General features: G+C 36.7%; 3 protein-coding genes across 3 annotated transcripts; 2 read left to right on the top strand and 1 right to left on the bottom strand.

Moving 5' to 3' along the window:
- The first annotated feature begins 6,860 nt into the window (after positions 1–6,860).
- LOC139841008 (replication factor A protein 1-like) lies at positions 6,861–10,226 on the top strand. The gene is made up of 10 exons (XM_071831245.1): positions 6,861–7,037; positions 7,378–7,651; positions 7,735–7,822; positions 8,445–8,560; positions 8,650–8,737; positions 8,823–8,916; positions 9,030–9,196; positions 9,303–9,423; positions 9,494–9,798; positions 10,142–10,226. Exons 1-10 carry the CDS (start codon positions 6,861–6,863, stop codon positions 10,224–10,226), a joined length of 1,515 nt encoding a protein of 504 aa, XP_071687346.1.
- A 1,436-nt stretch (positions 10,227–11,662) lies between these two features.
- Positions 11,663–22,095, top strand: LOC139841007 (uncharacterized). Its single transcript, XM_071831244.1, has 13 exons — positions 11,663–11,708; positions 11,805–11,939; positions 12,696–12,803; positions 12,900–13,034; positions 13,374–13,508; positions 13,954–15,327; positions 15,690–17,309; positions 17,424–18,650; positions 18,920–18,989; positions 19,614–19,758; positions 20,213–20,300; positions 20,540–20,610; positions 21,619–22,095. The coding sequence occupies exons 1-13, from the start codon at positions 11,663–11,665 to the stop codon at positions 22,093–22,095; spliced, it is 5,631 nt and encodes a 1,876-aa protein (XP_071687345.1).
- A 2,242-nt stretch (positions 22,096–24,337) lies between these two features.
- LOC139841006 (uncharacterized mitochondrial protein AtMg00810-like) lies at positions 24,338–25,240 on the bottom strand. The gene has a single exon (XM_071831243.1). The coding sequence runs from the start codon at positions 25,238–25,240 to the stop codon at positions 24,338–24,340; it is 903 nt and encodes a 300-aa protein (XP_071687344.1).
- Between the last annotated feature and the right edge of the window lie 1,562 nt (positions 25,241–26,802).

Below are 26,802 nucleotides of genomic sequence, written 5' to 3'. Positions count from 1 at the left end.
CACGATCTGGAATTGGGCGCCGTTGTTTTTGCATTAAAGATGTGGAGGCATTATCTATATGGGGTCAAGTTTATCGTATACACCGACCACAAAAGTCTCCAACATATTTTAAATCAAAAGCAACTAAACATGAGGCAGCGTAGATGGGTTGAGCTGCTAAATGATTATGATTGTGAAATCCGTTACCACCCGGGGAAAGCAAATGTGGTAGCCGATGCCTTGAGTCGAAAGGAAAGAGAACCTATTCGAGTAAAAGCTATGAACATGATTATTCATACTAATCTTACTACTCGAATAAAAGAGGCACAACAGAAGGTTTTGAAGGAAGGAATTTTTGGAAGGGAAATACCCAAAGGATTAAAAAAACAGCTTAATATTCGGAAAGACGGAACCAGGTATTTAGCTGAAAGAATTTGGGTACCAAAGAATGGGGATTTGAGGAAAGTGGTACTAGATGAAGCACATAAAACCAGATATTCAATACATCCCGGAGCGGGGAAAATGTACCAAGACCTCAAGAGAAACTTTTGGTGGCCAGGAATGAAGGCCGATATAGCCACATATGTAGAAGCATGTTTGACTTGTTCTAAAGTCAAAGCTGAGCATCAGAAACCATCGGGTCTACTCCAACAACCTGAAATCCCAGAATGGAAATGGGAAAACATTACCATGGATTTCATTGCTAAGTTACCAAGAACCGCAGGTGGTTATGATATGATTTGGGTAATAGTCGATCGTCTTACTAAGTCAGCACACTTTCTGCCAATAAAAGAAGAGGATGGTATAGAGAAATTAGCACGATTATACCTGAAAGAAGCTGTTTCTAGACATGGTATACCAATCTCTATTATCTCTGATCGTGATAGCAAATTTACTTCCAGATTCTGGCAGGCATTACACGAAGCGTTGGGAACTCGTCTAGATTTAAGTACTGCCTATCATCCACAAACTGATGGGCAGAGTGAAAGGACGATTCAGACACTTGAAGACATGCTACGAGCATGTGTTATTGATTTTGGAAGCAACTGGGATCGACATCTATCGTTAGCTGAGTTTTCCTACAACAACAGCTACCATTCTAGTATTGAGGCGGCACCATTCGAGGCACTTTATGGGAGGAAGTGCAGGTCTCCGATTTATTGGAGTGATGTGGGGGAAAAACAGATTACAGGTCCGAAAATTATCCAGGAAACTACCGACAAGGTCATTCAGATTCAACAACGATTGAAAACAGCCCGAAGTCGGCAAAAGAGCTACACGGATGTTAGAAGGAAACCTTTAGAGTTTGAGGAGGGTGATATGGTTATGCTTAAGGTATCACCTTGGAAAGGGGTTATTCATTTTGGAAAGCGAGGGAAATTGAGCCCAAGATACATTGGGCCATTCAAGATTGAAAAACGTATTGGGCAGTGGCCTATCGACTTGAGCTACCTCCACAATTAGAAAAGATTCATTACACCTTTCATGTTTCAAACCTGAAGAAATGCTTAGCTACCGAAGATCTCATTATTCCTTTAGACGAGATTAAAATTGACGAGAAACTAAATTTCGTCGAAGAACCCGTCGAAATTATGGATCGTGAGGTCAAACGACTCAAACAAAGTAAGATACCAATCGTTAAGGTTCGGTGGAATGCTCGTAGAGGACCTGAATTCACTTGGGAATGAGAAGACCAAATGAAGCAGAAGTATCCACATCTGTTTACCAATATCGCACGTTAACTAGGTACTATTCCAAATTTCGGGACGAAATTTAATTTAACGGGTGTATAATGTAACGACCCGGATTTTTCCGCTAATATATATAAGATTAATATTTACATAATTAAATGTTTCCAACATGTTAAGCAATCAAACTCATTAAGACTTGGTTATTTAGAATGAATTTTATACAAACGTTTGGACACCCAGTCTGTCTGACGATTCATGAACGTCATATATCGTAATAATTAATTAAAGGAATATATATTTGGATATATATATTTATGATTTGATTAAATGATATTTAAGTATCTCATTAAGTATAATAACAACGAGTTATATATATATATATATATATATATATATATATATATATATATATATATATATATATATATATATATATATATATATATATATATGATGAGACTACTAACTTAAAGACTTTGAAACAATATACATATATGTAACGATTATCGTTGTAATAGTATTTCACACACACACACACACACACACACACACACACACACATATATATATATATATATATATATATATATATATATATATATATATATATATATATATGATATTAGATATGATAATACACCATGTTAACATAACAATTTAACATCACATTTAAGTGTAATAACAATGGGTCAATTATATTTAACAAGATCATTAACCTAAAGGTTTCGAAACAACACTTACATGTAACGACTAACGATGACTTAACGACTTAGTTAAATATATATACATGTAATGTATTATGATGTATTTATACACTTTTGAAAGACTTCAAGATACATATCAAAGTACTTCTAGTTAACAAAAATGCTTACAATTACATTCTCATTCATTTTATTCAAAAATTCTACTCGTACATGTATGGTATTGTACTCGTATAATACGCAGCTTCTAGATGTATTTACTATTCATATATACTAATAAAAATCTGCTCCTTAACAGCCTTAAATGATTAAGGATCATGTGGGAACCATCATTTGTCAACTTGCATGAATTATTTAGCAAGAAAACAAACTTAAGTATCTTTTTTTTCTTTATAAAATGTAAAAAACGTATTCATGAATGTACACCATTTCTTCACTCCATTTTCTCATTCTTACACTCCAATTTCTCTCTCAAAATACTCCTAACATCATACTTGATCATCTCCAAACATTTTCACCATCTTTTAGCTTCAATTACAAGCTTTAATCATCATAAAAACAACCATCTTTCAATAACACTTCAAGAATCATATCAAGTCTTCATGACTACTTTCAAGCTTTCTAATCCATTCCAACTCATCATCTAAGATCAAGAAACCTTTGTTATTTATAATAGGTTATCTTTCTTATTCAAGGTAATATTCATATTCAAACTTTGATTCAATTTCTATAGCTATAACAATCTTATTTCAAGTGGAAATCTTACTTGAACTTGTTTTCGTGTCATGATTCTACTTCAAGAACTTTCAAGCCATCCAAGGATCCTTTGAAGCTAGACCTATTTTTCTCATTTATAGTAGGTTTATCCAGAAAACTTGAGGTAGTAATGATGTTCATAACATCATTCGATTCATCCATATAAAACTATCTTATTCGAAGAGCTAAACTTGTAATCACTAGAACATAGTTTAGTTAATTCTAAACTTGTTCGCAAACAAAGTTAATCCTTCTAACTTAACTTTTAAAATCAATTAAACACATGTTCTATATCTATATGATATGCTAACTTAATGATTTAAAACCTGTAAACACGAAGAACACCGTAAAACCGGATATATGCCGTCGTAGTACAACCGGGGGCTGTTTGGTTTGGATAATTAAAAACTATGAAAAACTTTGATTTAAAAGCTATAATTCTGGGAAAATGATTTTTCTTATGAATATGAAACTATATCCAAAAAATCATGGTTAAACTCAAAGTGAAAGTATGTTTTTCAAAATAATCATCAAGATGTCGTTCTTTCGACGGAAATGACTACCTCTTTCAAAAACGACTTGTAACTTATATTTCCGACTATAAACCTATAATTTTTCTGTTTAGTTTCATAAAGTTAAGTTCAATATGAAACCGTATCCGCTTAAATCACTCAAAACGGATTTGAAACGAAGAAATGACGGGTAAAACAAAATTGGTAAAAACTACTCATTTTAGCTACGTGAAAATTTGTAAGAAATCTATTCCAACCATAACTTAATCAACTTATATTGTATATTATGTAATCTTGAGATACCATAGACACGTATACAATGTTTCGACCTATCATGTCGACCCATCTATATATATATTGAAGAACAACCATAGACACTCTATATGCAAATGTTGGAGTTAGCTATACAGGGTTGAGGTTGATTCCAATATATATATATAGTTTGAGTTGTGATCAATACTGAGATATGTATAAACTGGGTCGTGGATTGATTCAAGATATATATTAAGTTATTCATGTACGACAAATTATGGACTACTAACATTGGACTGCTAACTGGACAACTAAAATCATCAACACGTAATAAAGAAAATATTGTGAATATATTTCGATCATATTTTAATATATGTATATATTGTTATAGGTTCATAAATCAACCCGTGGCCAAGTCTAATTCTCGACGAATTAGTAATCTGTGAAAGTGAGTTATAGTCCCATTTTTACTATCTAAATTATTTTGGGATGAGAATACATGCAAATTTATAAATGTTTTACAAAATAAGCACAAGTTCATAAAACTACATTCTATGACTGTTTTGTTATACCGGGTATCTGTACTTATTATTATTATGCTTGGTAACCTAGGAATTAGTGAAAAACACTAATTGACGCGAATCCTAAAGGTAGATCTACGGGCACCAACCACCCCCATTTTCGAATAGTGGAAATGCTTTAGTACTTCGAAGGGTTCTTGTCATACATTTGAATAGTGGAATGTATGATACCAGATATCTTAAGCGCTCTATGTTAAGGTCGGTTACCAGACGACTCATCGTATGAATGATTTTTGCAGTTGTAATGATCATGCGCATTTGATTAAATGAAATCTTGTGGCTTATTAAATGTTATGATTATTATATAGAAACTAAACCTATGACTCACCAACATTTTTTGTTGACGTTTTAAGCATGTTTATTCTCAGGTGAATATTAAAAACGCTTCCGCTGTCGTATGCCAACCCAAGGTCAAGATTTGGAGTCGGCATAATTGTTTATATTGTTTAAACTTGCATTCGGAGTATTTGTTGTAATATATTTGATCATATTGTAATGGGTTGTGTAAAAACTTATTTATTTGAGGAGATTGTCTTTGATAGACAATCTAAATTATGTCATTAAGACCTTTATTTAATAATAAAGGTTATGGTTGTTTTTAAAAACGAATGCAAGATTTGAAAAACGTCTCATATAGAGGTCAAAACCTCGCAAAGAAACCAATTAATATGAAACGTTTATAATTAATATGAACGGGGCATTTCAGTTTCCAACCCAAAACCCACCAACAATAACAATAAACCCGATTTCTAGCAACACTAAACTCACTTCATGAGTTTAAATGGGTTTCTCAACAATTTAAGTTCAAACTCTAACTTTGAATATCAAATCAAACAATGAAATTCGGAGTTAGAACTTATCACAACAACCAAAACATAGCTAGGAACGAAGTGAACAACTTTAACACTCGGGCTTTTGATCAATTCGAGCTTCTTCTTCACCAAAACCCCAATTCTCACTCTAGAACTCTCTCTCTCTCTCTAGATAGTTGAGAGTATTTGTGGATGTGAAATATGATCCAAAAGTGGATCCAAACCAGCTGATATGGCCTGAGATCCGGCCTCAAGTGAAAAGACCAAAAATCCCTTCATTAAACTCACAAATAGAAAAAGCAGAATTCTGTCGCTGGCATAGTGCGCGGCGCGCACAACAGTCTAAGCAGATTCTGAGCTTTTAATTTACACTACGCTTCACCCACTAAACGTACATCATTATAACTCTATGTACAATAAATATTTGGGTGTTACAATATTAAAAACACAATTTCATCCCTGCCATGAAGTATCCATCCATGATACCTTTCCCATATCGCTTGGGGGGGTAAAGGGGAAGGGGGTTTTACTTGGCCGTGCCCTTGGATCGGTTTCAAGGTTTCCTCCCGGGCCGCGATGGGGGCGGGGTTATTATCGCTGCATCGGCATAGTCGAAACGGGAGATGATCGCAACGGGTGGTAATGTCCCACTCAGTTGATCCCAATCGCTGTTAAAAAAAAATAGATGGATAAAATAATATCAAATGAATATGGATATGAAGATGGATGAACAAAAATTAAATAGATATGAATGTGAAAACGAGATCATCCATTCCATATCCGGTGTAATCAGTGGCGGAACTTGAACTTGGATACAGACGGGGCGGTGTAAAAATTTAATAAATTTTTCATTGTCAGCAAGGATAAACACTAAAAAAAACCTTATTTTTTTTTTGTATAAATATTTTTTTTAGTGTAAAATTTTTTGTTCCGTAAAATCTAGGTGGGGCGGATACCCCCTTTGAGTTCCACTAAGTACCGCCCCTGGGTGTAATGTCATCCATATGTATGATACTCTTTTGAATTATATATCTATACATATATAAATATTGACTCCTTAGTCAATAAATGAGCTCCATATAAATGTAGGTATTTACCTCAAAAAAATAATTTTCCCCTCAAAATAAAACAAATTATTATATTATTTATTAGGTTTCTTCAATTCTTAATTATCTTAATTATTAAAAAAAGTTTAAAAAAAAACCGCCGGCCCAAATGCTTTCATTTAACTATGTTTCTTCCTAGGTTTGGTCAAAAAAAAAAATAATAATTTCAATGCGATTAAAACAAACCGCCTCCCTTCTCTTCTTCCCCTCTGTCGATCCTTCCATTACCCCTTGCATTAACTTCAATTTCATTATGTTCATTGATTTCTATCCCAATTGGTTCAATTGCAATTGTCTGTTACTTCTGCATGTAACCAAACGAATCGCTTTGTAGCCTTCGGTTTCAATTGCATCTAAATTCAGAATGTGGTTCACCTCCCCTATACGGTACAATTCTTTGTGTGTATAAATTTCAATTGCCTGCTTTATTGTTATGCATATTAATAACTAATAATTCAATTTCTATTGCAATGGCATCTGGTAAAGCTAAGGTTGCATCTGAGGTTAACACAAACGCATACGCCTTCCTCAATGAGTTGGAAATAGGAAAACAATCGCAGGTCAAGCTGATGATCTGCAGAAGTTGGGACACACATACGGTTTACGGGAGATATTTGAGCACGGATTTTATTGCCTCAGACGAAAAGGTATGTATAGATATGGGCCATTGATTTCTTAAATCCGATTATGACTATATTTGTTAAGTGTTAACTGTATTTTTCCCTCATGCACCGAGTCTTTTCCCTATTGCCTAGGATTGTTATGGTTAATTGTTTCTGTAACTTCGCCTCCTTGCACATTAAGTTGGGTACCTGAGTCCCCTATAATAGCCATTGTAGAGGGTTAGTGTGATGTATTGGGAATTTTTTAAAATTGGGGAACTTCATGGTACTCTGGTTATACAAATTATATACCTGTGTTCAGCGACGCCCCCCCATTTTCTTACTGAATCTATGGATTATGTAAGTGTTTTGTTTGGTCATGCAGGGCAACATCATTCAGTTGACTGCCAAAAGCAATGTTGCACATCACTTCATTGCCCGACTAAAGGACGGTGTTGTTTACTTGCTGCATGGCTTTGATGTCATCGCCAACCGAACTGAATATCGTATCATGAAGGACAACAGCCTCATGATCGAGCTCACCGGCTCCACTTTCCTCAGGAGACAGTCAACTTCTGACACCACGGGCTTTACGCGCCATCCCTTCAATTGTATTGAACTCGAGGACTTGGAGCCTACAATGGGCAAATTTGTTGTCGGTATAAATTTCAACACTCTTTCCCTTTTTAATACATTACATTTTTCCCAATTAATGTACTCCTCATCTATCATTATCTTTTAGATGTAGTTGGCTATGCTGTGAACATTGGTGCACCCGATCCGCATAAAGCAGGATCCAACACTCTTGAATTTGATCTGGCTAACGAGAGGTAAGCTCACACTTTTTCTTTTGACACCGAATCTCAACTACTGTACCAGGCCACAATTCCATGTTTCAGCCCATATTCCGTTTCTTTAAAGTTGTTAGTTTTAGCTTTCGATTGTTTGCCTTCTGAATGGACCAAGTTTTTGCAATGTCTTAGTTTCATTCGTCTCCGCTTCATAACTTTGCTGCTATGCTAAAGACCGTTTCAATTAATACAATTGCTATTTCCCACCCAAAAAAAAAACCAACCACTTTTTAATTTTAGTATTTAACCTGCCGTCTTAGCGACAAGGCCATGAGGTAAAAAAACTACTTTCTCACAGTCTACCTACATTGTGGCATTTGAAAGCGTATATTACGTTACATAAATCGACTTGCTAATCGTCGAATAACTGATCACCAATTTAAATGTGTAAATGCTTAGTAACAGGTACATGATTAAGAATCTAACGCAACGTTTAGGTTCACAGAAATAAAATAGGAAAAATAGGTTTAGATTTTCCCTAGGCAATCTTTGATACACTCAAATCCTATCGCTGTCAATCGTGATATAATTGTTGTTCACCGACCAAATCACACCATGCACCTACTAGGATAAGAGTTGGCTGATATTTATTTATATGCAGGGGTAAAGCGATCCGAACTACACTTTGGGGCAGTTTGGGGCCCGCCTTCCTGGAGAGGCAGCCCTCCGCACCTGCATCCTACTACATTCTCTTGAGCTCGGTTACCGTCAAACAGGGTTACAATAGTAGGTTTTGGCCATCACCAACCTCATCTTTGTAAGATTTATAATATGCTGTACTAAATTTAGCTCCCATTCATTCGTAGATGCGATAACTCTCTCAAGCACGTCCGCCACACTTCTTATAGACGACCTCCAAATACCAGCACTCAGTGAATTCAAGCAGAGAGTAAGGTATTACTTACAATTACATCACCAACTTTGTTTATATGTTGTCTATTACCACCCGTCTTAACTTACAGCTCGACTATCCTTGCAGTGCCATTGAAACCCCCGTGATTGTTCAACCTTCTGCTCCAGGGTGGCAGTTGCCGCCGCCAACTGAGGGGACACTTCGTGAGCTTCTAGATATGGTACGCAAGGGCAAGAAGAACATCGTGAGTATTGCTAAAACTTTGTTTTCACCCACTACTCCCATTTAATGTAGTCAGCTCGCCTAAATCACATTTATTTGATACACGTTTAGACAGGGGACGCATTCAAATGTAAGGTTGAAATTGTCAACATCCGGATGAAAAACTTTTGGTACTACAATACTTGCAGTGTTTGTCAAGCAAGAAAGGGTCTCGAAAGGAGATCTGGACACCACTGGTGTGAATCGTGCCAGGCTAATGTTCCTGAACCAATCACCAGGTATTTGTCACCTTTTCCGCCACACTGGACATTATTTACAAGAGGTTCTTCCTTCAAAACCTCGGTTGTCATCCTGATTAATTTTATACCAACTGCTAATCAACAGGTTCCGCGTTATATGTGACGTTAGAGATGAGACGGCGAAAACGGTTATCGTGCTCTTCGACGACACTACCGAGACGTTGACCAAGAGCACTGCAAAGGCTCTACTAGCTGAAGTCGATGAGGTAATAAACGACATTTACATTCACTTTGTTTGGCCACTGTCACCTGTCTAACAATACGTATAATCTTCAGGAAACATGTAACACTGTGCTTCCGAATGCACTTGCAAACCTGCTAGGGACCACACAATTGGTCCTGTTGAAGACGGCATCGTACTATGATCAGGGCCCGTACGAGAGTTTCAATTGTATTAAGGTTTATGTGGACGAGCTGGTTCCCACAGAGCAGCCCTCCCCAACTGACATGAAAAGGCCTGCACTACCAGGGTCAACGTCATCCTCGGTAGTTGCTCCCGCATTTTCAACGCCCAAAGCACCAAAGAGGGCCATAGAGGTCCCTACACCAGCAAAGGATTTGGAGCGTTCCAATCGGCGCAAGTAAGTGTCCTCTTCTCCCCGTCCTCCGGTTTGTATATCTGCCACCAACACATACACACACAGAGCCACGTATATAAATATATATATATATGTATATATATAAATATATACATATATATATCCCTATACATGTATATATGAATTCCTGTATTCATGTATGTGTGTATATATATATACATGTATATATACACATATGTATATATGTATGTATATATGTCTATATGTTTGTATTTGTATGTCTGTATGATCATCGATTAATGCACAAACAACCCTACACATACCCTGTGCTCTTCGTTACACTTCTGTATCAACTCTTACATCTACCTTTTATACTGTTGGTTAGGTTTGTTGTCACGACCGACTCGGAGGATGAAGACCCTGCTGATGAAGATAGCCAGCCTGAGAAGGAGTCTGTGTGCTCTGAATAGTAGGTTTCGCTTGATTTGTCAATAAATAGCTCACCTATTGAGCCCTTTCCTTTATGTCATTGGAAGTTTTGAACATGGTTTGTTTGGAGTACTTTTTTTTGTGTGTTTATGATGCAACTTTAATAAACATAATGTGCGGTTTCTAAATGTAATTTCCATTGCTATATATAGCATTTGCTCCACTCTTTAGCTCCACAATCCATTTTCCCTATATTGGGCTGTTGTAACCAACAACAATGGTCTAAGGTGCACTTTTTGCCTCCAACTAAAAAAGCTGACATTGGTTGATAGATAAATCTATATTAGAGTGCTAAATTGTCGGCCACTATGAACCGTTAGTCATGATGCAACATTTGCTAAAGAGTCACCATTTATACTGTGGCAGGAGGCCTTATGATCAGGGTGTCTATTTTACCCTGCATTATTAGTAGTTAATTACTGCTAACCAACCCATCTGCACTTACTTTTATAGATACGTTCGAACCTATTATCGCAAACTGCCATTTTGCAACATGCAAACACTTTATGCCTACCTTTGTTGCTGTATACGTTCGTAACGTTGTTAGATGCCTGCCTACTTTTCGATGGCATTCATGTTTTCTGATTCAAAGCCTGCAGCTACTTAGAATGTGGATTACTTTTAGCCCACCCTTTCTTTTTGGTGTTATCTTCCTAGACCCAGCTCTCCTCCCTGGAACTTTGTATACCTGAACATACCTATCTTAGTGGCCCTTTAAGCCCCAGATATTTGAAGATATCGGTGTGTATACATATATATACCTACATACAGATACATATTCATAGTTCTATATTTATGTATGTAAATGTATATATAACTGTTTAGTATATATATATATATATATATATATCTATATATATATATATATATATATATACATACATATAGATGTATAGATATATGTGTATACAGCCATATATGTTTATATATATACATATATATATTTGCATACATCTGTACATATCTGTGTGTATATTTATGTGTATCTATATATATATATATATGTATGTATGTATGTATGTATGTATGTATGTATGTATGTATATATACATATATATATATATATATATATATATATATATATATATATATATATATATATATATATATATATGTATGTATGTTTGTATATATATATGTCTACATACACACAGGTTTTTCAACTTCTTTTAACAAAGACTACTAATTATGCTAATTAATTATAGGATCCTTTCACCTTTTTGTAAGTTATAGTAACCCTTATGCTAATCAATTGTTTGGAAATACAAAGAGTTGTTGTTCCATTAAAAGCTCCCACACCTCTAAGGCCCATTGTCTGAATACATACACTTTATAAGACCCTCCTCTCCTTCATCAACCTATATACTTTAGCCTGACCAAAAAAAGTTAGACCCAACCCAAAAAACATTGCTTTTATATGGCTACAACTGATATTGCATCATCTTCCAACAGTATTCCCAAAGGTAGGTCATTTGTTGTTTTCATGTTTATGTTTATGTTTATGTTTATATAGTTTACTAAATTAACCTTTGCTTACTTTGAAAAAATTGAAATAGCAGGCAGTTTTGAGAATGTACCCCTTGCAGACTTATTCAATGGCCCTATAACCTTTTACTCAGCAACTGCCCCTACAACTGATGGTAGAACCAGGGTGTTTTGCGGCTTGAAGTTAAATGAAACAGCTCTGCAGCCAGGTATTGCATCTGCTAAGATTCAATATTATATATTTATCAGCCTGCAGTTGTCTGTCAGTTACATACACGACCCTCACAGACCTCATATGCCAGATACATATACACGGATGTTTTGTGTATACATATATACCTGCATACAGATACATATACATATCCCCATACTTATGTATGTAAATGCATATATAACTGTTTGGATATATAAACAAGGCTCTTTACCTATATATATGTATAAATATGTGCATATATATATATATATATATATATATATATATATATATATATATATATATATATACATATAGATGTATATATATAGGTGTATACAGATATATATGTTTATATACATACATATATATATATTTGCATACATATGTACATATCTGTGTATATATTTATGTGTGTGTATATATATATATATATATATATATATATACATATATATATATATATATATATATGTGTGTGTATATATATATATATATATATATATATATATATATATATATATATATATATATATATATATGTATGTATGTATGTATACACACACAAAGGTTTTTCAACTTCTTTTAACAAACCCTACTAATTATGCTAATTAATTATAGGATGCTTTAACCTTTTTTTTTAATTACTAACCCTTATGCTAATCAATTGAGTTGAATTACCAAGAACTGTTGTTCCATCAAAAGCTCACACACCTCTTAGGACCATTGTCTGAATACATACACTTTATAAGACCCTCATCTACTTCATCAGCCTATATACTTGAGCCTGCCCAAAAAAAAGGCAAGCGCCAACCCCAAAAACATCCATTTAATATGGCTAGACCTGATATTACATCATCTTCCACCAACATTCCCAAAGGTACGTCATTTGTTGTTTTCATGCTTATGTTTATGCTTATGTTCATATAGTTTCCTAAATTTACCTTGACTTACTTTTTAAAAATTGAAATAGCAGATAGTTTTCAGAATGTATCCCTTGCAGACTTCCTCAATGGTCCTTTGACATTTGACTCAACCACTGTCCCTACAGCTGATGGTAGAACACGGACGTTTTGTGGATTGAAGTTAAATGAAACACCCCTTAGGCCAGGTATCGCATCTGCTCTAACTCAATGTTATATAATTATCAGCCTTCTGTTATCTGTCAGTTACATACATGACCCTCACAGACCTCCTATGCCAGATACATATACACGGATGTTTTGTGCATACATATATATACCGGCATACAGATACATATACATAACTCTATATTTATATATGTAAATGTATATATAACTATTTAGATATATAAACAAGTGTCTTAACCTATATATATGTGAGCTTACATATATGTATGTTTATAGATGTATACATACACAGATTCATGTATATATATCTGTATATAAGTCTATTACCTCTACTTACTTTTCAAAAATTGAAATAGCAGGCCGTTTTCAGAATGTCTCCTTTCCAGACTTATGCAGTGGTCCTATAACATTTTACTCAGAACCTTTTCCTACAACTGATGGCAGAACACGGATGTTTTGTGGATTGAAGTTAAATGAAACAACCCTCGAGCCAGGTATTGCATCTGCTATTATTCAATATTATATTTTTATCAGCCTGCTTTTGTTTGTCAATTACACACATGACACTCACAGACCTCATATGACAGGAAATCTTCTTTTAAACAGCGATCGCCAGGCCCATACAAGTAGACCAACAAGTAAGACACATGTTACATAACATTTCCCTTCTCCTATTGTGTGGTCTCATTCATAAACTCTAATATTTCTTCTTCAACAGGTAGATTAGGTACACAGAAACCGCGGCATGGTAAACCTACTTTGCAAAGCGCACTAAATTCATCAGGTTCATATTCGCCCCTCTAACCACTTATTGAATGCACAACCCACTTTTAGTGAGTATTTAAGTAGTGGGTTTTGGGTGTTTCAGCGTTACAGCCCATTTGGCACACTTTGTCCACTTACTTGATAACCTAAAACTTTGTTTGCTCATTCTTTTAGGTACACCCGTGTCTTACTATTACCAAGGACCTCCAGCCCATAAATGCCGTAACTGTGACGCTACGATGTGGTACGCAGAAAGGAACAACAAACCCAAACATACAAGAAATCCGTCCTTCTCAATGTGCTGCCAAAGTGGCAAAGTATTGCTACCGAAATTAAACGAACCTCCCACATTGTTAAAAAACCTGCTTGACTACAACGACCCCACGGGCGCAAAATTTCGGGAACAAATAAGGATTTATAATAGCATGTTTTCTTTCACGTCGTTTGGTGCTAAGATCGACCACTCTGTCAACCGGGGTCGGGGTCCTTATACATTTCGTATAAGTGGTCAAGCATACCATAAAATCGGTTCACTTTTACCAGAGGGTGGCCGGCCAAAATACGCACAATTGTACTTTTATGACACTCAAAATGAAGTAAAAAACCGTATGTCTGCTTTCGTTGGTGATGATTCCCGCACGACAATTGATGAAACCCTTACACGTAACTTGATTGCCATGCTCGATGAATCGAGCGCTGTCGCACAAGCTTTTCGTATGGCACGTGATTGGTCAGCTAACAATACAATGTCAGATTGTGGGCTCCGTTTACTCGCAAAGGTTACAATCTCGCGCCAATATAACACGCCAAACGTCGCTGAGGTCGCTGCGTTGATTACCGGGGACTTTGGCCACTGTAACTCAACAAGGGATATCATTGTTCAAAAAAAAAATAACACCCCACAGCGCATATCTGAACTTCACCAGTTATATATGGCATTGCAATACCCATTGCTATTTCCCTATGGTGAAACCGGTTACCATGAAGAGATCCCGTATCACACAAACAGTGGCAGAAGGCAAACAACCCGTGGCCACGTTACTATGCGAGAATATTACTGTTACCGAATTCAGCAACGGGAAAGCGAGGGCACAACAATTCTTAGAGGAGGTCGGTTATTCCAGCAATACTTGGTTGACGCGTACACCGCCGTAGAAGAACAAAGGTTGAAGTGGCTACGACATCACCAAAATGAACTTCGGCTTGATTTGTATAGCAATGTTTGTGACGCTGTTACAAGGGGAGATACATCAGCCACTTCAATTGGGAAACGCATTATTCTGCCGTCCTCGCACACAGGCAGCCCACGGTACATGGTTCAAAACTACCAGGATGCAATGGCTTTATGCCGGGAATATGATAACCCCGATTTGTTTATCACTTTCACTTCCAACCCGCGCTGGCCCGAGGTCGATACGATGATCTCCTATATCGATGGGCAAAAATCAGCTGACCGACCCGACATTGTCGCTCGAGTATTCAAGATGAAACTAGACGACCTCATGGCTGACATAATGAAAAAACAAATTTTTGGCACATGCCAAGCAGGTATTTTTCCCGACTGTTTTCCTGTATTATAATATTATTATATTTCAGAAATCGTAATAAACTATTATAAATGTCCATATTTTTTTTGAATATTCTGTTTAAGCTCATGTTATCTATTTATATATTTTATGTATATTTTTTAACACATTTCCCTATTTATTAATAATAAGTTTTAATTACATATTTTTACATTTTAGTCGACAGCTTATATTAAAAATAATTTGCTCCTCACCAGATCCTATTCTATATAATTGGCAACTTCAAATTTTTTCGCAATGTTTACAATCCTACATGATACATACACTTTCATTAGCAGGCCCACAGTTTACTACCATTTTGTTAATTGAATTCCATTGTTACAGGTATTCATATCATTGAGTTCCAGAAACGGGGCCTGCCACATGTACACATGTTAATATGGTTGATCTCTGCTCACAAATGCAAAACACCCGCTGCTATTGATGACATAATAACAGCTGAGATTCCATCTGAGAAAGATGATCCGGAGGGGTTTCGGGCCGTTACTGAATACATGTTACATGGTCCGTGCGGTGGCGTCCATATGAACGCTCCCTGCATTATTGATCGACAATGTTCCAAGCATTTTCCGAAGCCGTATTGTACAGAAACTACAATTGACGAGGAAGGATATGCTAACTATAGGCGACGAAACAATGGCGTCAGGTTCACTAAAAACAACACCCCCCTTGACAACAGCTCCGTTGTCCCCTACAACAGGTACCTGTTACTAAAATACAATGCCCATATCAACGTTGAGTGGTGTAATCGATCTCGGGCAATAAAATACTTATTCAAATATTTAAACAAGGGCCCTGATCGAGCAACAATTGTCATCCAAGAAAATCTAATTCCGGGTGATGAGTCCAGTGGAGACAAGGTTATTGATGTTGATGAGATAAAAAATTATCTAGATTGCCGTTATTTATCCCCCTGCGAGGCTGTTTGGAGACTGTTTTCGTTCGACATCCACTACTCTAAACCATCCGTCATTAAGCTGTCATACCACCTGCCAAATCAGCAATCGATCACTCTCCATGACTCACAAAAACTGCCTGCACTTTTACAAAGGGAAAGTATTAAAGAGACGATGTTCACCCAATGGTTTGAATTGAACAAGCAAGATGAGTTTGCACGTACCCTGACTTATGCAAAAATCCCTACACATTATGTATGGAATCAAGATGCTAAAATATGGAGCCCGAGAAAACTTAGAACCTGCATCGGTCGCATTGTCTACTCAAACCCTGCATCGGGGGAACGTTACTACCTGCGTATGTTACTAAATATAGTTAAGGGCCCCCGGTGTTTTGAAGAACTACGTACAGTGAACGGTGTTTTGCACCGAACGTTTAAAGACGCGTGCTTTGCATATGGGTTAGTAAATGACGACAAGGAATGGACCGAGGCTATCTCAGAAGCAAAAATATGGGCTACGGGTTCACAGCTACGTGAGTTATTTGTTACTATGTTACTCTTTTGTAACATAAGCAAACCGCTTCAACTATGGGAATCAAGTTGGGAGGCTTTGTCAGACGACATCTTGCATAAAAGAAGGAAACTATTTAACTTCCCTGATCTAATTCTGACAGAATCCCAAATTAAAAATTATTGTCTGTTGGAATTACAAGCCTTATTAAATAGAAATGGCAAGTCCCTGGATGATTACCCCGACCTACCACAGCCCGATCCATCTATGCTAACCCAAATGGACAACCGTTTAATTCGGGAGGAGCTAAACTACAATATAAAAGAAATGCACCTGCTCCATGAAAACCTGTTCCGTTCACTCAATCCCGAACAACTAACGATATATCAACGGGTTATAGATGCAGTTACTACAAAAAAAGGAGGCCTCTTTTTCTTATACGGTCCCGGGGGGACTGGCAAAACATTCCTGTATAATACCGTTCTCGCAAAACTAAGATCAGAAAGGCTGATTGTTCTCGCAGTTGCATCCTCAGGTACGTACATTACTTGGGTTTTTTTTTAGGCATTACATTATCATAAATATTTACCACAAACAGTGACTTTCATTTCATGAAAACTTAATAACAAGCCTCCTGTCTCAACAACAGGTATTGCATCTCTCCTATTGCCCGGCGGCCGGACTGCCCATAGCCGATTTGTGATCCCCCTAGAACTTATGGAAAACAGTACATGTGGAATTAAACAAAAAACACACCTAGCGGCGCTTATCCAAGAGGTTAGCTTAATTATTTGGGATGAGGCTCCCATGACGCAGCGACACGCTTTCGAAGCGTTAGATAAAACATTAAGAGATATTTTAGGAGCTAAAGATGATGCAAACAGGTTTAAGTTATTCGGCGGAATGCCTATCTTATTGGGCGGCGACTTCAGACAAATACTCCCCGTTGTTACAAAAGGTAAAAGACAAGAGGTCGTCCACGCGTGCATCAATAGATCAGATTTATGGGAGCATTGCGAGCTTCATACACTTTCGCGTATTATGCGGGTCAACGAACACACAGTCGATGGTCAAATTGATGCCCGCAAACGCACTTTTAACCAATGGGTTCTAGATATAGGTGAAGGGAAGGTCCCCGCATTGTGTAAAGATGGAGAGGATGAACCAACCTGGATACGCATCCCCGCTGAATTCATTGTCAAATCTGACAAACCCCCCATTGAGGCAATTGTAGACACAATATTCCCAAACTTCATTAGTAGCCAAGAAGATGAAGATTATCTGCGTGAAAGGGCAATTTTGACCCCTAGAAATGACGATGCTGCTGAAATCAATAAACATATGTTCAAAAAATTGCAAGGTGCAAAGATGACGTTTAAAAGCTCGGATGAAATTTGCAAGGGCTCAACCGACAACATCGACCAACACTATTCATACCCGGTTGAATTCTTAAACAAGCTAAATTTCCCCGGCGTACCCCCACACAAACTGAAACTCAAAATTGGACAGCCAGTCATGCTACTACGCAATATCAGCCCTAGCACAGGGATGTGTAATGGCACACGCCTCATCATAACCGACTTTACCAAGTTTGTCCTTCACGCTCGAATCATCACTGGATCACATATAGGGAAAATGGTCATAATCCCTAGAATAGTCCTTACTTCAACAGAAAAAAAATGGCCCTTTGTCATGCAGCGAATCCAGTTCCCAGTGCGGCCATGTTATGCGATGACGATAAACAAAAGTCAAGGGCAATCGTTGAAATTAGTAGGCCTATACCTCCCTAAACCTGTATTCAGCCACGGTCAATTGTATGTAGCTCTCTCACGCGTAACCGACCCCGATGGCCTGAAAATCGTGATGATGGATGACAGTTCTGATTGTTTAAAGGACCACACAAGAAATATCGTATACAAGGAAACGTTCAACAACTTAAACCACCAACTATAACGGTAACACTTAAGCCTACTTATAATTTCGATTTTAATTGAATATTATCACTTTATTTTTCTTAACCCTAATTAGCAGTAACCTCCTTACACACAACATTCACACACTATAATTCTAAAAACTCGGAACCTAACTGGTGCTGGAATGCCGATTTCCCATACCTTATATTTTTAACTAAAAAACCTTTTGCAGGAAACCCGCGCCTCCGTGTTAACAGGCACAATGCAAATTATATCCGGACCGTTACTTCCTTTTACATAAGGTACACTTTCATCTATTTTCATAAATGTTAACAATGTGCTGACATTCAAGGTATAAAGACCCTGCTAATCTGTTTACAATTGTGATTTTGTATGTTGGAAGATAGTGTAATTTTTTATGGATGTTATCATTATTGATAGGGGTAGATTCAAGATAATGACTTTTGTATACTGATTCTAAATCTTTTTACTGTTAGCATTACTTATAGCATTCTTTATGCAACTTTTTTTTTAAAGTATATAGTCGCTATATCTTATGTGTCGGGTAGTAATGTAAGTTTCCATTCATTTCGGAATTCATGATACAATAACTGTGATACATACAATAACTGTGATACAGACTTCATCCATTGTAGAAAAGTCACCTGATTAATTTCATAAAATGGGAATCATTGCAGGCATTAGATTTACATGATTGCAGAAGGGAGACAAGTTGGAGTAAGACTTTTGTTTAGCTTAGTTAATAACATACAAGCTTATGGTGGAAAAACTCAATATGTAAAATGGGCATGGGATGAAGGTGACTCTTTGTCTGGCCCTTAGCCTGAATTTTATTACTTTTCATCTTCACACAATATTTCATTCACTTGCATACATTGTAGTTTTAACAAGTCGCTCAACTGCAGGTCAGCTCCTTTTGAACAGCCAGGAAAGTACCCACCGCCTGATCATTGGAGTCACCTACTTATGAATACAACAATGCTGCAACATAATGCTCAGTTCATGGATCTTCCTTGCAAATTTTCATTTTACAGTTATGTTTACTCATGTGTATGTGTATGTGTACGGACTCGACTTAATAATTGGTTCATTTATATTTTACTTTGTCCACTACATTTTTGGATAAAATCTCTAGCACAATGTTGCACGTTTAACCGCCTTGCAACAAAACCTCCACTTTTACAGCAAAAACCACACCCTCCTGGACCCAGCCTTCAAGCCATGGCACAACCGAACGTAACACATCAACCGTTATCCTCTTCGTGCAACGCACGGGCAATAAACCTAGTTATATACATAATACTAATACCGATTTTATATACATAATACTAATACATATTTATTGTTCACGGTAGTATGGGTGTAATTACTCTTCAATTTGGAGGTAATTTGGTAAACCTACTTTTTTTTTTCTTTTTTAAATTGGGGTTGAGGGTTAGGTCATGGATTCGAGAATCGCTCTACCTATCCTATTAATTAATCTGTCTGAAATATGGATATCCAGATTGATCCAGGGGGATTTTCTCCCGGATTCATTCAGGATTCAAACCCTGTTCGTCTGTCCCTCGGGATGTTTAAAGGATCGGGTTCCTGTAATGCGATTCGGGTTTCCTCTCAAACGCGTGTGTGTGTGCAAATGATAAGTGTCGTTGAAATAAATGATACACTGATGCAAAACTTGCCGTTAAAAAAAAAAAAAAAAACCCTTTTCATATTGTTTCTTTTAACAATATTTTAACTTCTTTTCTTATTACCTTCCTTTTTCGTTCCATTATTTTTAATATGTTAAATTAAACAATTGTTAACCGTTTTTTATCTGTTCAATTAACAGTTTTTTTTTCCACTTCCGTTGTTTACATTCTTTATTCAATTCTTCATTTTTTAACGTACAATCAACCAATCGTAAGCCGTTTTTTTAACGTTCATGTAACCAACCATTAGAGGACTAAAACACCCCACAACGAAGCGCAAGTTTTTAAACCTCGTTTAATTGTCATAACTTTGTGATTAGTATGATTAAATGTCATAACTTTGTGATTAGTATGATGTGCATCGTTTCCTTTTTCTCTGTGTACCACTTCTTTCAAACCGTTCGTTTACAACTGTACAGAAACCATAAAATCACACGAGTTCAATTTTTTATTCAAACCAAATCAAAGACTCAGAGAATCTTCTACAACTTCAAGTCTTCAACAATGACCAAAATTCACAAATCCTTATTACAGAAACTAAGGATTACTATAATGGAAGACAATATGAAATGTATCAAGATAATACAATCCAACTCACAAACCCTAATATGGGGACATTTTTTAGCCTACAAACCTTAAGGTTACATTTTTTTTTTCTTTTCGGACGTGATTCTCAAATCTCTAAGTAAGACATCTTAAAAACAAATAATAACTTAAATTTGTAGTGAATGATTTTCCACCGTTTGATCGTTTGTTAGACCATTCCTAACGCCACGCCCTTCAACATATCTTCGTCAGCTTCCTCCGAGGGCGCCAATTGCATTCCAGCTGCCCTCGGCCGCCAATTGCATTCCAGCTGCCCTCGACAGCCCTCAAATTTTTCTCTCCATTTCGTGTTGGGTAATTTCTTCCATAAGCATATCAAAGGACGAGTGATGTTGCTGTATTTTGCTGTTTGTACATATTTAAATGCCTATATAGCCGTTAGACTTATTTTTTTTCAATACCTCCACTATATATATATATATACTATTATCTCATATCAATATATATCACACTTTTAGTCTCATCCCATATCAATATATATCACACTTTCAAACTCTCAATATCACCCAACAATCAACAATGCCTTCAAAATTGGATAGTCTCACACAATTTGCATTAAATACTACGAGTTCAGATTTTAGTAATGTCGCATTCAATCCGCTTAATATGGTAGATCAGGAAGAAGAAGAAGAAATCGTCGAACCGATCCCAAGAGCGCATAGAAGATTTATATCAAGAGATCGAGAGGGAACCGGTATGCCGACAATTCTATGTTGAAAGAATCCGAAGAATTATGCACATTTGTGTTATATTACACAATATGATCACCGAGGAAAATGGAAGGGCAATGTGTGACCTTGAAGAAAATTATAGGCCCGCTCGTCGTCCAAGAAGATCCATTGAGAAAAGGGTTCAAGCGTACATTCGCGCTAATAAAGAATTGCGAGATTCGACCATTCATCAGCTTCTACGACAAAAGCTCATCGAACACATTTGGAATCTTCCGGAAAATTGTCGTCTTCGACATGTACCACAAGTGGGACCTTCCGGTACAACCGAAAATGATGACCAAGACGAAGACGAGGCCGAAGACGAAGACGACGAAGAAAACGAAGATGAGGACGACGAATGTGATGAAGATGATGAGTAGTTTAATAGTTTTTAATTTATGTTTAAGTTTATGTAATTTTTAATTTATGTTCAAGTTTATGTCGTTTTTTTTAACAAAAAAATGTAACCGTATTTGTGTTTCTTAATAAAAGTGTTGATAAATATCATTATATCAATTTAAATAATAATAGTAATAAATAATAAAATTGAGGAAATATGTCATGGTTGACAATAATGTGTTATGAGAGGAAGTGGTGAGGAATGAGGAGAGAGAAAAACTGATGTGAAGCTAAAAGAAAGTCGATGAAGGGTATCATAATTGGGAGTGGTCTTATACCAATTGTCACATGGTTGACAATTGAATTTTAGTACAACGGTTGTACTTAAGGTTATATATATATTTTTTTTTGGGTGAAAAAGATGATTATATTAATAAACACGATAGCTTCATCAAACTAATGAAGGGTATCGGAAACATTACAAGGATGAATACAATCAAAAGTACTCGACAGTAAGAAAATTGCACTTGAGCTAGAGTTGAAAGAAAATTGGCATAGTAAAAAAGGATTATTCTTCCACCCATATGCTTGTAGTCTGTGCACGAATTTGAGATTAGACGCCAAAAGATAAACCTTCAACTTCATGTTCCTTACGACGTTGGATCGGCATTTGAATTTGTCATTAAAAATAAAATCGTTCCTCGCCATCCATATGGCCCAAATGGTAGCGGGCCCGATCAACTTCCAAAATCGTGCCGCCTTAATGCCCATCTCGTAATACCAATAAAAGGAAAAGTCCACAATAGATCTGGAGATGGCTTTTAAAAAAAAAAAAAACAATAGATCTCGAGATGACCCAACGAATGTTTCACTATCGAAATAAATCCGACCAAATACACGATAACCACTTGCAAAATAGTAACAAATGATCGATAATTTCAACGTCTGACCATACACCAAACACATAATGTTGCTGAGAAGATTGTAAGATACTTAAGGTTATAGCGAGTCCTATTTTTTTTAGGGGGATGATTCTCACACACATTTTTTTGTTCCTCACACACCTATTTTAACATTTTACTCTTCTAATAATACTCAATTGGTGTGTGAGGATCAAAAAAGTGTGTGTGAGAATCATCCTCTTTTTTTAGATGTTTTGTTTAATAAATGCAATGGTGGGGTCAATATAGAGTATGAAAAGAAGCAAACAAAAAGAGGTGAATGAGCAAACAATTTCTGAGGATTTACAACAAAGAAAAGTACTTTTTCACTGCAATAATACAGTAATATTATTGTCGGAGAGACGTGCACTGCTTTCCTGACATCCAGCGTGTTACTTGTGTCAAAACGTGTATATATGGCGGGGACACGCTAACCCTGTGTGCCGTAGCACCCACCAATCCCACCCCGAAAGAGACCTGTGCCGGAAAAGTACCTCCTCCCAGTACCCACAGTGGCGGCAAGAGCAATTTTTACCCCAGCTAGCTAGACCCCCGAAAACACTTCACAAATTCCCCCCGGAGGAGAAATAATTCCATGCGGAGCGCCCAGACTGAGAATCGAACTTGCGCCTTCCTTGTGTCAAAGCTTCCCCCACTGTGGGCCCAGGGATCAAAGGCATCGGGTACCACTGAGCTAGAAGCTCGTTGGTCCAGCGTGTTACTTGTCTCCGGCTGTAGACGTCAATTTCTTGGCCACCACTCCGTAATCATTTTCCTATCTACCCCCTGCACCCCAACATTTTCATTTTTTACATGTATACATAATTTTAGATGTCTAGATTTTTATTTTAAAATTCGTAGCAATACCGTTGGTGATTTTAGCATGATCAAACATTCATTTTAGGGATTGGATTACTATGTTGAAACTGTTTTCGAACCATTGATACGTTACACGAATTCAGAGAGTGTGGAGTACATGTAAAACGTGAGATGGTTTGAGGTATTCTTTTGGAGTTGAAAAAAATATATTTGGAACTTAAGGAATGCGAAACGCGACTTGAAAAGGCCATACGCACGAAAAACCACAAGCACAAAATTTGAGCTGTTGGACAGGTGTAAGTAAATGAATATTGCTTGAATGATGTACAATGAATTGTCATCGCCTATAAATATACACGAGATCCTATCAATAGCTTAACAACCGATCCTGCAATTCAGGGATTTCCTATCTTTGCTAAATATAATCGTTTGACTATAGGTTAGTTGCTATATATGTGCTAAGCTAAATATAGACAGGATATGATACAATATGTCAACGATATGTATCGGCTAATACACTCCCTCAGTTTGAGCGGGAGAGCGAGCGGACGTTTAAACTGTTCCGAAATTCTTCAAACAAGGCACGAGGTAACCCCTTGGTAAATATGTCTGCAATTTGAAACTGTGTTGGAACATGAAGAACACGTACTTGCCCTCTGGCGACTTTTTCACGAACAAAGTGAATATCCATCTCTATATGCTTCGTTCGTTGATGTTGCACTGGATTGCCGGAAAGAAAAATCGCACTAACATTATCACAAAAAACAATAGTAGCCTTGGACACCGGACAATGGAGTTCTAACAAAAGATTGCGTAGCCAACATGATTCAGACACAACATTTGCAACACCTCGATATTCGGCTTCGGCACTAGAACGGGAAACAGTAGGTTGGCGTTTAGCAGACCACGATACTAAATTACCCCCGAGAAAAACACAATAACCGGATGTCGAACGACGTGTATCAGGACACCCACCCCAATCAGCGTCCGTGTAAGAGACTAAGGAGGAGATGGAGCTTCGAGTGAGCTGTAAGCCGTGAGAGAGAGTACCACGCACATAACGAATGATACGACGTAAAGCTTGCATATGACACTCTTTCGGATCATGCATATGGAGACAGATTTGTTGAACCGCATAGGAGATATCGGGTCTCGTAAACGTCAAGTATTGTAAGGCGCCAGCTAGACTTCTAAATTCGGTTGGATCAGAATATGATGGACCTTGCGTACCACTGATTTTACCATTCGTATCAACCGGCGTTTTAACGGTTTTGCAAGTTGTCATTCCAGCTCGAATGATGATGTCCTCTGCATACTTTTCCTGACTTAAAAATAGACCATGAGTATTTCGAGTGACTGAGATCCCGAGAAAGTAGTTAAGATCCCCCAAATCTTTCATGGAAAATTCACGTGCAAAAGAGGACATGAGTGTTGTACGAAGCTTGGTAGAAGATGTCACTAAAATAATATCATCCACGTAAAGTAGAAGATAAGCAGTATCATTACCATTAGTGTAAATAAAAAGAGAATGATCCGAGCTGCTGTTATGAAATCCTATCAATGAAGCAAAAGTGGCAAACCGTTGATACCAAGCCCGAGGCGCTTGCTTTAACCCCTACAGAGATCGTTTTAATAAGCAGACATGATCCGGTTTGGAAGGGTCTCGAAAACCATAAGGTTGATACATATAAACTGTTTCATCAAGAGTGTAACATCCCGCGTTTTTCCGTTAAATTTATTTTTAACACCCTTTTTTTTTAAAAATAATACCTTTCGTTATTTAAAATCGTATTTTTCGGTGACTAATGTTCTTAATATTCTTGTTATTTAATTATAACATCACTAGTTTACTCGAGCATTTTTAAAATACTTGTTTGGTTAATTCCCGCATCCGCTTTAAACTCGAGGGACCGAAGTTGCCAAGTGGGCAAACTAGTTGACTAGGTCAACTAGTCAACCCACTTTCCACCACCCATTCATTTGATACTTCCACCTCCTCATCCCTTATCCTCTCAAACTCAAGAACACCATTTTCATCTTCTCCATTAATTCATCATCCAAATCCGAATCAAGAAGCAAACATCAAAACAAATTATATTTTCGTGATCCTCTCTTCATCCTCTACATTTTGGTACCAATTTCATCAAGTTTGGATAAATTTCTAAAAACACTAGATTTCTCTAAATTCGTTTTATATACTTGAAATGGTGTTAATTAGTGTCTATGGCTCAAGTATAACATGAATACATGTTTTGTTTGCTCGATTTGTTATTTTGAGTAACTAGTTTGAACATTTGAAATGGGTGTACTTAATCTTGAGTTTTGGGTGATTAAATATTGTTAAATTGTTAAAGTTCATGTTTTAATTGTGTTACTAGTATCACTAGCTTCGTTTTGATGTATAGGTTGATTAAGAAAACTTCAAACACATGAATATTGATTTTGTGAGTTTTGGTTAGGGTTTGATAGCTCTTAAAATGGACTTTTGATGATTTGAATGCCATGAAACGTTGTTAGTAAGTGTTTAGTTGTATTGTATGTTTCATTACCTTCAAAACAGCGTATCGTATGTGTAAATTGGATTCCCGAGTCAAGAAATGCGTTTTATGAACTTGAAACTTCGATTTTGAACATTTAACGATCATTTATTGAGGTTTTCATTGTTGTTAATGATGGATTTGATTCATGAAATGTGTTTAGTTGTATTCCTTGTTAAATTACCTTTCCAACGATATAAGATAAGTGTTTTGAATGTTTACGGTTCATAAGTTATGATCGTTTGAAGTTGAAATCGTCTAAGTGTTAAACTGCCCAGAAATTGCTGAAACAGATGCAGATGCGGTGCATCTGCCTTGGATGCGGCGCATCTGAGGTAGACTGCCCAAAAACGTCATTTTTCGTTTAATTCTAGCTATGCTATGCACCCCCGATTGATATGAAACTTGGCCAACATGCTTATACATGACTTCTAAGCTTAGAAAAATAGTT

This window comes from Rutidosis leptorrhynchoides, chromosome 4 (genome assembly GCF_046630445.1).
Source record: "Rutidosis leptorrhynchoides isolate AG116_Rl617_1_P2 chromosome 4, CSIRO_AGI_Rlap_v1, whole genome shotgun sequence".
Lineage (NCBI taxonomy): Eukaryota > Viridiplantae > Streptophyta > Magnoliopsida > Asterales > Asteraceae > Rutidosis > Rutidosis leptorrhynchoides.
This window is presented reverse-complemented; position numbering and strand designations above follow the sequence as displayed.

Excerpts from the sequence above, each read along its gene's own strand:
- LOC139841008 (XM_071831245.1), top strand. The coding sequence starts at position 6,861 with ATGGCATCTGGTAAAGCTAAGGTTGCATCTGAGGTTAACACAAACGCA. Across the intron at positions 7,823-8,444 it reads TTTGATCTGGCTAACGAGAG|GGGTAAAGCGATCCGAACTA; the intron begins GTAAGCTCACAC and ends ATTTATATGCAG. Across the intron at positions 9,799-10,141 it reads GAGCGTTCCAATCGGCGCAA|GTTTGTTGTCACGACCGACT; the intron begins GTAAGTGTCCTC and ends ACTGTTGGTTAG.
- LOC139841007 (XM_071831244.1), top strand. The coding sequence starts at position 11,663 with ATGGCTACAACTGATATTGCATCATCTTCCAACAGTATTCCCAAAG. Across the intron at positions 12,804-12,899 it reads TTCCACCAACATTCCCAAAG|ATAGTTTTCAGAATGTATCC; the intron begins GTACGTCATTTG and ends TTGAAATAGCAG. Across the intron at positions 17,310-17,423 it reads TCTCGCAGTTGCATCCTCAG|GTATTGCATCTCTCCTATTG; the intron begins GTACGTACATTA and ends TCTCAACAACAG.
- LOC139841006 (XM_071831243.1), bottom strand. The coding sequence starts at position 25,240 with ATGTCCTCTTTTGCACGTGAATTTTCCATGAAAGATTTGGGGGATCTT.